At 45.7% G+C, this 14,278-nt stretch overlaps 1 protein-coding gene across 7 annotated transcripts in view; it reads left to right on the top strand.

Moving 5' to 3' along the window:
- LOC139538975 (dedicator of cytokinesis protein 9-like) overlaps window positions 1-14,278 on the top strand; it is a 198,091-nt gene that overhangs the window by 172,326 nt on the left and 11,487 nt on the right. For 3 of the 7 annotated variants that reach the window (XM_071341588.1, XM_071341594.1, XM_071341589.1), the window contains exons 38-46: window positions 571-710; window positions 1,670-1,785; window positions 2,089-2,226; window positions 2,331-2,513; window positions 3,306-3,419; window positions 3,522-3,737; window positions 4,633-4,690; window positions 5,286-5,392; window positions 13,667-13,789. In XM_071341588.1, the coding sequence (XP_071197689.1) occupies window positions 571-710; window positions 1,670-1,785; window positions 2,089-2,226; window positions 2,331-2,513; window positions 3,306-3,419; window positions 3,522-3,737; window positions 4,633-4,690; window positions 5,286-5,392; window positions 13,667-13,789 (1,195 nt within the window). Of the gene's footprint in view, window positions 1-570; window positions 711-1,098; window positions 1,143-1,669; window positions 1,786-2,088; window positions 2,227-2,330; window positions 2,514-3,305; window positions 3,420-3,521; window positions 3,738-4,632; window positions 4,691-5,285; window positions 5,393-13,666; window positions 13,790-14,278 lie in introns of those variants that run through there. The other 4 variants (XM_071341595.1, XM_071341592.1, XM_071341590.1 and 1 more) reach the window with 3 other exon arrangements.

Raw genomic sequence — 14,278 nt, 5'->3', positions numbered from 1 at the left:
ACCTGCTTGACTAACCCTGGCCCTGGTATGTGTGATATCCATTCTAACCTGCTTGACTAACCCTGGCCCTGGTATGTGTGATATCCATTCTAACCTGCTTGACTAACCCTGGCCCTGGTATGTGTGATATCCATTCTAACCTGCTTGACTAACCCTGGTCCTGGTATGTGTGATATCCATTCTAACCTGCTTGACTAACCCTGGTCCTGGTATGTGTAATATCCATTCTAACCTGCTTGACTAACCCTGGTCCTGGTATGTGTAATATCCATTCTAACCTGCTTGACTAACCCTGGCCCTGGTATGTGTGATATCCATTCTAACCTGCTTAACTAACCCTGGTATGTGTAATATCCATTCTAACCTGCTTGACTAACCCTGGCCCTGGTATGTGTGATATCCATTCTAACCTGCTTGACTAACCCTGGTCCTGGTATGTGTGATATCCATTCTAACCTGCTTGACTAACCCTGGCCCTGGTATGTGTAATATCCATTCTAACCTGCTTGACTAACCCTGGTCCTGCTGGTAGTGGGCCAGTTGTCTAACAGTTTCCTGTTTCCTCATCAGGAACCAGGAAGGGGTGGGACCCATAGCAGCACATGAGCGGAAGTCTCAGACTCTGCCTGTGTCCCGTAACAGGGCGGGAATGATACATGCCCGCTTACAGCAACTCAACAGCCTGGATAACTCATACACTTTTAACCACAGTAAGTGTCCCCCAATCACCCGCCTCTTAACCATAGGCCCCTCCCTCTGTAGTCAGTCACCTCATCATCATCATCATCATCATCATCATCATCATCATGTGTGCCACACCCAAGTCCAAAGTCAGCCGTTCCTGAGCCATTTCTCCATGGATGTGGTGGTTTTGAGTGAACAAAAGTGAAGGGTTTTATCCTAGAAAGTATATGACCCCTTGGGGGTCAACACATATCCAGTCGCCACTGGATATGTGTTGAAGGGATGGTTTTAATCAGGACCAAGTTCACTGTTGTAACCGTTGTATTGACTCCACCAAAAGCAAAAGAGATTCAGCTCTATAGTAAGTATCTTACTTGATTCCCTTTAATGAAGTGAATTTCTTTGTGTTTTCAGTGTAAGAAAGATTTCAAGTGTTCTTGGAATATCTGTAGACCATGGTAAGAATGTGTCAGGTCAACGACAGGCAGCTTACAGACTATTAGCTCTGTTCATCTGGTTGAATTAAGAGCATGCCATTTTAGCTGAGAACGAGCGCTCTGTAAACCCTCGGTTGGCTCTGACCTGTTCATTTCTGTTCCCTTCGTAACTCATTTCATTGTATTCAAACCTCTGAAGTTGAATGCATTTGTTTTCAACTCAACTGAATATTATTTCCCCCCTCTTAATTAAGCAGTGTGTTTTTTTTTGCCTTGATTAATAATAATAGCTATTCTTTCAGACTGTATTGTAATGATTACTCACAAGAGGGCATCTATGCAGCCCTGACTCAGAGTCATCCCAAATGGCACCCTATTCCCTATTATGGTGCACTACTTTTGACCAAAGCCCTATGTGCCCTGGTAAAAAAGTAGTGCACTAAATAGAGATTAGGGTACCATTTGAGATGCAAACCCAGAGCAGTACAGGAGTGTATTGTAGGGGTGATGTGAGAGAGCTCCAGCAGTGTGGTGTGTGTCCTCTGCAGCCTATAGCCAATCTGATGCTGACGTGCTGAACCAATCGGTTCTGGAGGCTAACATCGCCACGGAGGTCTGCCTCACCGTGCTGGACACGCTCAGCATCTTCATCGTGGGATTCAAGGTACACTCCTAACTACAGGTTCTGTGGCTTATAATAAGTGATCCTCAACATGTGAAACACATCACCTTCCTTGCTTGTTATGTGATTATGTTATCTAAGAAACTTGAAACTCCCTCTTTAGCTTTGCCTTATCAATCGCTGACAAGAACCCCCTCCTGCTTGTCTACATACATGCATTTGATCTATGTTGTTGGTGATTTTATTTGATATTTCACCCTTTTTCTACTTCTTACTTGATGTTGTCTGTTAGTGTCAATCTCTGGCTTTTGAAGTTGCTAATTGTCTGTCCTCGTATGTTGTCAGACCCAGCTCTGTTCGGACCATGGCCACAACCCGCTCATGAAGAAGGTGTTTGAGGTGCACCTCTGCTTCCTACAAATCAACCAATCAGAGACGGCCCTCAAGCAGGTTTTCACCTCGCTGCGCACCTTCATCTACAAGGTGAGGAGGCCATTGGTTCTTAACAGTTCACAGTAGTCGAGTGTTTTTCTCTCCCTCTCTTAAACGTGCCGACTATCTAATCATCACTGTGTGTCTGTTTCCAGTTCCCCTGCACCTTCTTCGAGGGCCGAGCGGACATGTGTGCTTCGTTCTGCTACGAGATCCTGAAGTGCTGCAACTCCAAGCTGAGCTCCATCCGCAGCGACGCCGCCCACCTCCTCTACTTCCTCATGAAGAGTAACTTTGACTACACCGGACGCAAGTCCTTCGTCCGCACTCACCTACAGGTGAGAGAGAGGAAAAGAGAGAGAGAGAGAGCGCGAGAGGGAGAGATGGGTGAGAGGTTACCCTCTACATGCTGATCCACTTCTCTCCTCAGAACGTCTCTATGTTGAAGAACAGTCTATGGAACTCTCCTAAAGAGTGGTTTGTCTGATGGTTATGGGAGTAGTGTGTTATTGATGTGATGGTAATGGGAGTAGTGTGTTATCGACGTGATGGTTATGGGAGTAGTGTGTTATCGACGTGATGGTTATGGGAGTAGTGTGTTATTGATGTGATGGTTATGGGAGTAGTGTGTTATTGACGTGATGGTTATGGGAGTAGTGTATTATCGTCGTGATGGTTATGGGAGTAGTGTGTTATTGACGTGATGGTTATGGGAGTAGTGTGTTATTGATGTGATGGTAATGGGAGTAGTGTGTTATTGATGTGATGGTTATGGGAGTAGTGTGTTATTGATGTGATGGTTATGGGAGTAGTGTGTTATTGACGTGATGGTTATGGGAGTAGTGTGTTATTGACGTGATGGTTATGGGAGTAGTGTGTTATTGACGTGATGGTAATGGGAGTAGTGTGTTATTGACGTGATGGTAATGGGAGTAGTGTGTTATTGACGTGATGGTAATGGGAGTAGTGTGTTATTGACGTGATGGTTATGGGAGTAGTGTGTTATCGACGTGATGGTAATGGGAGTAGTGTGCTATTGATGTGATGGTTATGGGAGTAGTGTGTTATGGACGTGATGGTTATGGGAGTAGTGTGCTATTGACGTGTGCCACTTCTGCCATCTCGCTCAGGTGGTGATCGCCGTCAGTCAGCTGATTGCTGACGTCATCGGTATCGGAGGAACCCGCTTCCAGCAGTCCCTGTCCATCATCAACAACTGTGCCAACAGTGACAAGACAATCAAGGTCAGAAACCGATGGATGCTCTATTCTCATTCAAACTCCATGTTACCATTGGACCACATGAATAATCTGGTCTTTACTCTTCCTGTTTATTGTCCTGTACAGAACACCGCCTTCCCATCAGATGTGAAGGACCTGACCAAGCGGATCAGGACGGTCCTGATGGCCACGGCTCAGATGAAGGAGCATGAGAGGGACCCGGAGATGCTGGTGGATCTGCAGTACAGCCTAGCCAAGTCCTACGCCAGCACGCCCGAGCTCCGCAAGACCTGGCTGGACAGCATGGCCCGCATCCATGTGAAGAATGGAGACATGTCCGAGGTCGGTACCAGGCTAGGGTTCAGAGTGTGAAGAATGGAGACCTGTCCGAGGTCGGTACCAGGCTAGGGTTCGGGCTAGGGTTCAGAGTGTGAAGAATGGAGACCTGTCCGAGGTCGGTACCAGGCTATGGTTCAGAGTGTGAAGAATGGAGACCTGTCCGAGGTCGGTATCAGGCTAGGGGTCAGAGTGTGAAGAATGGAGACCTGTCCGAGGTCGGTACCAGGCTAGGGTTCGGGCTAGGGGTCAGAGTGTGAAGAATGGAGACCAGTCCGAGGTCGGTATCAGGCTAGGGGTCAGAGTGTGAAGAATGGAGACCTGTCCAAGGTCGATACCAGGCTAGGGGTCAGAGTGTGAAGAATGGAGACCTGTCCAAGGTCGGTACCAGGCTAGGGGTCAGAGTGTGAAGAATGGAGACCTGTCCAAGGTCGGTACCAGGCTAGGGGTCAGAGTGTGAAGAATGGAGACCTGTCCAAGGTCGGTATCAGGCTAGGGGTCAGAGTGTGAAGAATGGAGACCTGTCCAAGGTCGGTATCAGGCTAGGGGTCAGAGTGTGAAGAATGGAGACCTGTCCAAGGTCGGTATCAGGCTAGGGGTCAGAGTGTGAAGAATGGAGACCTGTCCAAGGTCGGTACCAGGCTAGGGGTCAGGCTAGGGGTCAGAGTGTGAAGAATGGAGACCTGTCCAAGGTCGGTACCAGGCTAGGGGTCAGGCTAGGGGTCACAGTGTATAAGTATAAGACGATGGGCCTATGCCAGAGGGATGGGTGTTATTTTGAGGTGTAGTTATTTAAGGAGTGAATTATGGTAGAATCTCTATATGGAGTATGATTATGTAATATGATGAATTCAAGTCATGTGGCTGGCTAGTAAAATGTGATGTTCTCTGTTGTTCACAGGCAGCCATGTGTTATGTGCACGTGGCAGCCCTGGTGGCCGAGTATCTCCGGAGGAAAGGTGCAGTATGTTGCTCATTATTGCCACTTGATGATGCCATTTTCTGTTTTTACAGACTTCACAAGGGGTTAATTAAATGGTCAGCGCGATGTGATTTTAATGAAATGATTGGTAGTTATTAATAAGTAGTCCAATACTATACTGTGCATATTGTAGATATTTCTATGTAATTCTGTCGTTCTTGCGTCTCAGAGTAGGAGTGCTAGTCTAGGATCAGGTTCTCCCTGTCCATTTGATCTTATTCAATGTGATCTAAAAAGGCAAAACTGATCCTAAATCAGTACTCTAACGTTTGATACAGGCAATCCCAGATTTGTGATTTTGTTATGTAATCTGTGTTTCAGTGTTAGTTCACACGTGTTCTTTACTTCTTAACACCAGAGGGTTAATCACCTCAGCAGGTCCAATCATAGCACACTATATGAGAGAGAAATTCTCAAACGTTGACCTTTTGCCTGTTTGTACATGACAGAATGTTCTGAGTGAAATCATATTTTCCCCTTAATGTAGAACCTGTCTTATAGACCACAGAAATAAGAAAACATCTGTCTATTTGGTTTATTGATGATGTTCCCATCTCCTTAACGGTCCGTAGGCATGTTCAAGCAGGGCTGCTTAGCCTTCCGAGTGGTCACCCCCAACATTGATGAGGAGGTATCCATGATGGAGGATGTGGGCATGCAGGATGTCCACTTCAACGAGGTGAGAGACTAAAAGCCAGCTGCCCTCTGCTGATAGGTCAACTAATGAGTTCTGGTGCATGTTCCTTTTTGGGCGGGCATTCACAAGTCTTATATCCATTTAACACTAAGACGTTTTTTCCGCCAACTTCATCATACCACCAACTACATCATACCGCTAATTGTATCATACCGCCAACTTCATCATACCGCCAACTTCATCATACCGCTAATTGTATCATACCACCAACTTCATCATACCGTCAACTTCATCATACCGCCAACTTCATCATACCGCTAATTGTATCATACCACCAACTTCATCATACCGCTAATTTTATCATACCACCAACTTCATCATACCGCTAATTTTATCATACCACCAACTTCATCATACCGCTAATTTTATCATACCACCAACTTCATCATACCGCTAATTTTATCATACCACCAACTTTATTCTGTCTTTTCTTTATATCTGAAAGGTATTGCCGGTATCAAAGCCAAAACTTTTATTTCCACCTAACGACCTAGTAATCATTTCGTCAAAGTTCTGTCTACGGCTTAGTATGAAACGTAGCCATAACGCTGAGGCGGCATTGGCACGCACTACGATCTTAAACTCTTGATGGTTGCTAGGCAGCGCCCATTAACCATCCTCCTGCCGGTTCTAAACTTTGCAGGGCGTGTCACTTCTCTTCAGCAGTGCACGACTCCAGGCCTTTTGGAGTCGACTCCGACTGCTGTGAACGACTCTCGCTCGACTCCCAAAACACTCTGAAACGGACGCACACACACACACATACAGTACACACCATCTCATTTTTGCAGTCCCACACATACAGTACACCCCATCTCATTATTTCATCTCATGAGCATGATACTGCCCATTAGCCTATAAAAGGTATATTTTCTTTGACTGTAGAAGGTGGTGTGTAGGTACTAGAATATTTCTGCTGTGTGCAGCCTTGACGGATTCCATGGGATGATGTGGCGCACTCTATGCTGATCAACCTATTCTTAGCCATGTTCAGTGGTGATTTCAGCATGTAAATCTTGGTGGAGCAAACAAAAAAAATGTTTTTAGATGCATGCCAGCAAAGCCACTAAATAACAAACTTCCTGTTTGGATTTTATCTCAGGTTTTTGCCTGCCATATGAGTTCTGTTAAACTCAGACATAATTCAAACAGTTTTAGAAACTTCAGAGTGTTTTCTATCCAATACTAATAATAATAATATGCATATATTAGCAACTATGACTGAGGAGCAGGCCGTTTACTCTGGGCACCTCTGTGCACCTTTCATCCAAGCTACTCAATACTGCCCCTGCAGCCATAAGAAGTTAACGGGATTGCAGCCCTAAAAGTTAATTAAACAAATGTGGTTTCTACTGACAATTGAGATGTACAAACTATGGCATAAGGGGACAATGAGCGGATAAGAGGCTTAAGATATTAATGAGCGAGCTAGGAAGAACGTAGTCAATATAACTATTTGTTTTGCACTTTTGAAATGTACAGCGACAGAATTCAGAACATGGGCCGTTCTTAGTGATCTCCCTGTACACCAAGTCAGAACTGTAGGATAAATAAATGGGGCATATAAGCACACAATGTGTAACGGCTGTCCTCCTCCTCTTCATCCGAAGAGGAGGAGCAGGGATTGAACCAAGGTGCAGCGGGTTGTGAATACATAATGAATTTATTGACAAGACGAAAAACGAACACGAACTACACTTGAAATGATACAAAATAACAAACGACGTAGACTGACCTAAACATGAGAACTTACAGACACGAAGAACGCACGAACAGGAACAGACTACATACACACCGAAACAGTCCCGTGTGGTACGAAATAACATACAGACACGGAAGACAAAATACGAAAACACTTGGAAATTACAAAATAACAAACACGACGTAGACAGACCTGAACATGGAACTTACATGAAACGAAGAACACATGAACAGGAACGACCGAATGAACGAGACGAGACAGTACCGTGTGGTGCAACAAACACAGACACAGCGACACAGGAGACAATCACCCCCAAACAAACATTGAGAACAACCTACCTTAATATGACTCTCAATCAGAGGAAATGCCAAACACCTGCCTCTAATTGAGAGCCATACCAGGCAACCCTTTAACCCAACATAGAAACACAACACATAGAAATGCCCACCCCGCTCACGCCCTGACCAATAAACACATACAAAACAAGAGAAAACAGGTCAGGAACGTGACATAACCCCCCCCTTAAGGTGCGAACGCCGGGCGCACCAGCACAAAGTCTAGGGGAGGGTCTGGGTGGGCATCTGACCACGGTGGTGGCTCAGGCTCCGGACGCTGTCCCCACACCACCATAGTCACTCCCTGCTTCTGTATCCCCCTCCCAATGACCACCCTCCAACTAAACCCACCTAAATGAAGGGGCAGCACCGGGATAAGGGGCAGCTCCGGGATAAGGGGCGGCAGCTCCGGGCTGAGGGACTCTGGCAGGTCCTGGCTGAGGGACTCTGGCAGGTCCTGGCTGAGGGACTCTGGCAGGTCCTGGCCTGGCAGGTCCTGGCTGAGGGACTCTGGCAGGTCCTGGCTGAGGGACTCTGGCAGGTCCTGGCTGAGGGACTCTGGCAGGTCCTGGCTGAGGGACTCTGGCAGGTCCTGGCTGAGGGACTCTGGCAGGTCCTGGCTGGACGGACTCTGGCAGGTCCTGGCTGGACGGACTCTGGCAGGTCCTGGCTGGACGGACTCTGGCAGGTCCTGGCTGGACGGCTCTGGCTGGTCCTGGCTGGACGGCTCTGGCTGGTCCTGGCTGGACGGCTCTGGCTGGTCCTGGCTGGACGACGGCTCAGTCCAGACGAGCAGTTCATGCGGCGTTGGGCAGACTGGCAGTTCAGGCGCCGCTGGGCAGACGGGCAGTTCAGGCGCTGCTGGGCAGACGGGCAGTTCAGGCGCCGCTGGGCAGACGGGCACACCTGTAGGGAGGAGACGGAGAGACAGCCTGGTGCGTGGTATAGGCACTGGCTGCGCTGGAGAGGAGGAAAGCTCTGACAGCGCTGGACAGGTGGGAGCAGCTGGAGAGAGAACCCGGAGAGACAGCCTGGTGCGGGGGGCTGCCACCGGTGGACTGGTACTTGGAGGTGGCACCGGGTATACCGGACCGTGAAGGAGGACATGTGCTCTTGAGCACCAAGCCTCCCCAACCTTACCAGGTTGAATGGTCCCCGTAGCCCTGCCAGTGCGGCGAGGTGGAATAACCCGCACTGGGCTATGCAGGCGAACCGGGGACACCACCTGTAAGGCTGGTGCCATGTACGCCGGCCCGAGGAGACGTACTGGAGGCCAGATACGTTGGGCCGGCTTCATGACATCCGGCTCGATGCCCAACCTAGCCCTCCCAGTGCGGCAAGGTGGAATAGCCCGCACTGGGCTAAGCACGCGTACTGGGGACACCGTGCGCTTTACCGCATAACACGGTGTCTGACCAGTACGACGCCCTCTCACTCCACGGTAAGCACGGGGAGTTGGCTCAGGTATCCTACCCGGCTTTGCCACACTCCTCGTGTGCCCCCTCCCAAGAAATTTTTGGGTCTGACTCTCGGGCTCCCAACCGCATCGCCGCGCTGCCTCCTCATACCAGCGCCTCTCTGCCTTCGCTGCCTCCAGCTCCGCCTTGGGACGGCGATATTCCCCTGGCTGAGCCCAGGGTCCTTTGCCGTCCAGGATCTCCTCCCATGTCCATGAGTCCTGGTTGCTCTGTTGAGCTCTCCCCCGCCGCTTGGTCCTAGTTAGGTTGGGTGGTTCTGTAACGGCTGTCCTCCTCCTCTTCATCCGAAGAGGAGGAGCAGGGATTGAACCAAGGTGCAGCGGGTTGTGAATACATAATGAATTTATTGACAAGACGAAAAACGAACACGAACTACACTTGAAATGATACAAAATAACAAACGACGTAGACTGACCTAAACATGAGAACTTACATAGACACGAAGAACGCACGAACAGGAACAGACTACATACACACCGAAACAGTCCCGTGTGGTACGAAATAACATACAGACACGGAAGACAAAATACGAAAACACTTGGAAATTACAAAATAACAAACACGACGTAGACAGACCTGAACATGGAACTTACATGAAACGAAGAACACATGAACAGGAACGACCGAGACGAGACAGTACCGTGTGGTGCAACAGACACAGCGACACAGGAGACAATCACCCCCAAACAAACATTGAGAACAACCTACCTTAATATGACTCTCAATCAGAGGAAATGCCAAACACCTGCCTCTAATTGAGAGCCATACCAGGCAACCCTTTAACCCAACATAGAAACACAACACATAGAAATGCCCACCCCGCTCACGCCCTGACCAATAAACACATACAAAACAAGAGAAAACAGGTCAGGAACGTGACACAATGAAGCTCTTACAATATTCGATGATGACATTTCTCTAAAACAGGTTATAGGCTACATGTGCACCACCAAATCAGAACAGTAGGCTAAGTTATGAGGGGGAAAGGGACCAAATTATTAGGGTGAGGCACATGGGCTACTAACAGCTTACTATACAACATACACTTAGTATTACTTTCTTAGCTACAGTATACATATCTCCCTGCCACATTACATAATTTATGCAGCAACATACAATATGTTTTTGGACTGTGCTCACTCGAAACAGGAAGGTGGTGCAGCGGTCCTTCTTGTGGGCAAATTTTGTCATCAGACTTTGTCATCAATGTCTGGCATTCTCTGGATTTATGGTGCTTTCAAGACAACTGGGAACTCAGAAAAAATGAATCATGACGTCAGTCATCTTCAAGTCGGAGCACTAGAAAGAGGCCTGAGTTCCCGACTTGGAATTCCGAGTTGGATGACCGTTCAAAACATATTTTCCCAGTCGGAGCTCGTTTTTTCAGATTACACAGTTGTCTTGAACTCACTGAAGTCTGAGATTTCCCAGGTCTGAGTTTCCAGTTGTTTTGAACGCAGCAGATGTCATGCTGGTTTGACAGCATGGCCAATGTATTCAACCTTTTCTGGCCCATGGTGTTGAATGTTTATCCTTTTAAGCTTGGAAAAGAGACCCTTAAACCCAGACTTGGACCACACACCCACTCCACTGAATAGCAGGCTAGTGATTGCTTCGCAACGCTTGCAGTTAGCCACTGATTCCTTCCAAACCACTCATTGTTGAATTTGCGATTTCCGACTTGTTGTGTAATATTTATGTCCAATGGCTGATGAGCACCGATACGTTTGATCTATAATTTCTCTTCATATGACAAGGATTGAAAAGGATTTTCCAGTAGATTATCGACTTGATTCATGATTACTGCTCGTCTAGCTTGCTAGCTAAAATGTTGACATGATCAGTCCAATCAAAGCTACAGTAGATATAACGTGATTTGACATCATTTTGTCTGTGGCCAATGACCTTGAGCTTTCTTGGATGGGCACTTCTAATGTAAATGTATGGCAGCCCCCAGGGGGCTTGAACTGCCTAACTTTCCCTGTAGATTCTGCAGTGACAGTGTCCCCATGAGTGACAGAACACTGAGCCAATCACGGCGCAACTAAAGAGTATTTTCCGCTGGCTGCCCCTCCACCACAGAAAGCACTGAGCTAGGCTGAAACACCTGCATTTTGAAGCTGCAATACTCAAGAAAGCAAGAAAGAGATAATGCTTGTATGCAGCTTTATTCACTCAAATAATTAGTTTTTACATTGTTTGCAAACTGATATGTAACACAAATGAATGCTAAAATAACATTCAAAACAGGCAGCAAACCCTAAACAGGTGGGGCTCGAAACAGGTGGCGCTCTGCCCCACCTGCCTTGAATGACAGGTCGCCACTGTGTCTAGTTGACTGATTTATTAAAACATTTAGCCATGTTATGTATTTTAACAAGTGGATTATTTCGCTTTTCACTCGCAGTCGCTGAGTAGCCAATAGGCCTACTCCCTACCAAAAGCCTGTGACTTCACTGGCTTGTTTAATAACCAATCAATGTGGTTTTATTTCACTGAATATCCGTCTTTATAGGCTATTTGGTTTAATTGGTTTCTGTCTGGGCAAATAAGTGGAGATGGTATCTCATCTATTCGTTTGCTCATCTATCACTGAACATAAACATTTAGCATGCTATAATGTAGTCTATATCAAGTGTTCATCTATCACTGAACATAAACATTTAGCATGCTATAATGTAGTCTAAATCAAGTGTTCATCTATCACTGATCGTAAACATTTAGCATGCTATAATGTAGTCTAAATCAAGTGTTCATCTATCACTGATCGTAAACATTTAGCATGCTATAATGTAGTCTAAATCAAGTGCAGGCCTATTATTTTGCTCGATCGTATATAGACAACTCCAAAAGCCCGCGGAGGTTGTGAAATATGAACAGGAGACTCACATGCTTCTGAAAGTAGGATGACTATTTTCTATCAGTATCATGATGAATGTAAGACCCAACACCTGCTCCCTAACGAAGCGCAGTAAGGGTAGGACAGAGATGAAAGGTGGCTTGCCTTGGTTTCAAAATATCACTTTTTTATATAGATTATATGACAGCGGTTCCACACGTTGCCTTGAAACAAATTGTGTGAGAAAAATATTATTTTGTATTTTACTGTTATTTTTCATTATATTCTTACTATAAAATATATGTGTTGACTGTGATCGGGTAGATGTGTCTTATCTGTTTTAATGAACAAAACATCTAACTATTGATTTCATTTGGATGGCGGAACCATGGCTACGCAGACCGGTAACATAGGCCTAATTAAACTCAAAATATGCTATCCATTCTTTTGAAAATGAATTGTATTTGTCTTATAATGCTTCTTAGGACCTGCCTAAACAAATAAAAAAATAGATTTATTTTTGATGGCGTATATTCCCAATGGATTTATTAAAATAGACGCCCACCCATATCTGCACACCACTACTACCGCTCGTCCTCGGCATGGAAGGTATAAAAGGTGTATGCAGGCAAGAATGTGGTAAAAATGGTCCCGTTTGTAAAGGGGTCATCTAAACATTGCCCAATTATAATTTTTTTACAGGCAAAATACTGTAAATCCTTAGCAGGATTAGCTTCTTTTATGCTCCGTTTATCACCTTGGCTTCTCTCCAGCACTCCTGAACCGCTAATCAAAGGGCTACCCAGACTATTTACATTGCCTCTCCCCCTCTTTAGCGCTGCCGCTACTCTCTGTTTATTATCTACGCATAGTCACTATAATAACTCTACCTGCATGTACATATTGCCTCAATTGCCTCGACTGGCTGGTGCCCCCGCACATTGACTCTGTACCGGTACCTCCTGTATATAGCCTCGCTATTGTTATTTTAATGCTGCTCTTTAATTATTTATTAATGATTAATTATTTGGTACTTTTATTTCTTTTTTGAGGGGTATTTTTCTTTAAACTGCATCGTTGGTTAAGGGCTTGTAAGTAAGAATTTCAGGTCTTGTAAGTAGAGTCTACACCTGTTGTATTCGACGCATGTGACAAATAGAATTAGATTTGAAATGGTGGAGTTTTCAGTCTCCTGGAGATAACCAGGCATCTACCTTGTAGAGATGTTATCAGTGAATCAGCTCTGCTCCACACTATCCAACAACGTGTAAAGCAAAAACAACGCTCACAGACAACATGCAACCAATTCCACATCTAATTATATGCTTGAATTTAGTACAAAGAAATGACACAGCATAGCTTATCAGCTCAATAGCTTTTAAGAGGCCATGTGAAACAAATTTGCTTTTAAATCCCATTTTCATCTCTCGTTCAGCCATATCCTCATTATACACAATGTCAGTGGAGTTAAACAACTCTTCGTGTTGTGTTGCATCAAGGACACTAGCTTGTGTTGCATCAAGGACACTAGCTTGTGTTGCATCAAGGACACTAGCTTGTGTTGCATCAAGAACACTAGCTTGTGTTGCATCAAGAACACTAGCTTGTGTTGGATCAAGGACACTAGCTTGTGTTGCATCAAGGACACTAGCTTGTGTTGCATCAAGGACACTAGCTTGTGTTGCATCAAGGACACTAGCTTGTGTTGCATCAAGGACACTAGCTTGTGTTGCATCAAGGACAATTAGGTCTCTAGTATTCATAACTCTTCCAGTACTTTTGCACTAACCTTCATAAAAGCTTTGAAATGAAGCCCTGGTGTGTGTGTCACCCATATCCAGATCGTCTTCGTGTGGACACGGTATGACAGCAGTGTTTTATCTGTCCCTCTCTCCCATACAGGATGTCCTGATGGAGCTGTTGGAGGAGTGTGCTGACGGCCTGTGGAAGGCTGAGCGCTATGAGCTCATCTCAGACGTCTACAAGCTCATCATCCCCATCTATGAACAGGGGAGGGATTTTGAGGTACAGCAGCAGACCTGCAGACTCTGATGTCACTCTCTATGTCACGGGGCTCAACTCTATCTGATGTCACTCTATGTCATTTTTTTATTTTTTTTATTTTTTAATTTCACCTTTATTTAACCAGGTAGGCTAGTTGAGAACAAGTTCTCTTTTACAACTGCGACCTGGCCAAGATAAAGCAAAGCAGTGCGACACAAACAACAACACAGAGTTACACATAGAATACAGTCATTAACACAATAGAAAAAAAAGAAAGTCTATATACAGTGTGTGCAAATGGCGTGAGGAGGTAAGGCAATAAATAGGCCATAGTAGCGAAGTAATTACAAATTAGCAGATTAACACTGAAGTGATAGATGAGCAGATGATGATGTGCAAGTAGAAATACTGGTGTGCAAAAGAGCAGAAAAGTAAATAAAAACAATATGGGGATGAGGTAGGTAGTTGGGTGGGCTATTTACAGATGGGCTATGTACAGCTGCAGCGATC

This window comes from Salvelinus alpinus, chromosome 14 (genome assembly GCF_045679555.1).
Source record: "Salvelinus alpinus chromosome 14, SLU_Salpinus.1, whole genome shotgun sequence".
In the NCBI taxonomy this organism is placed as follows: domain Eukaryota; kingdom Metazoa; phylum Chordata; class Actinopteri; order Salmoniformes; family Salmonidae; genus Salvelinus; species Salvelinus alpinus.
This window is presented reverse-complemented; position numbering and strand designations above follow the sequence as displayed.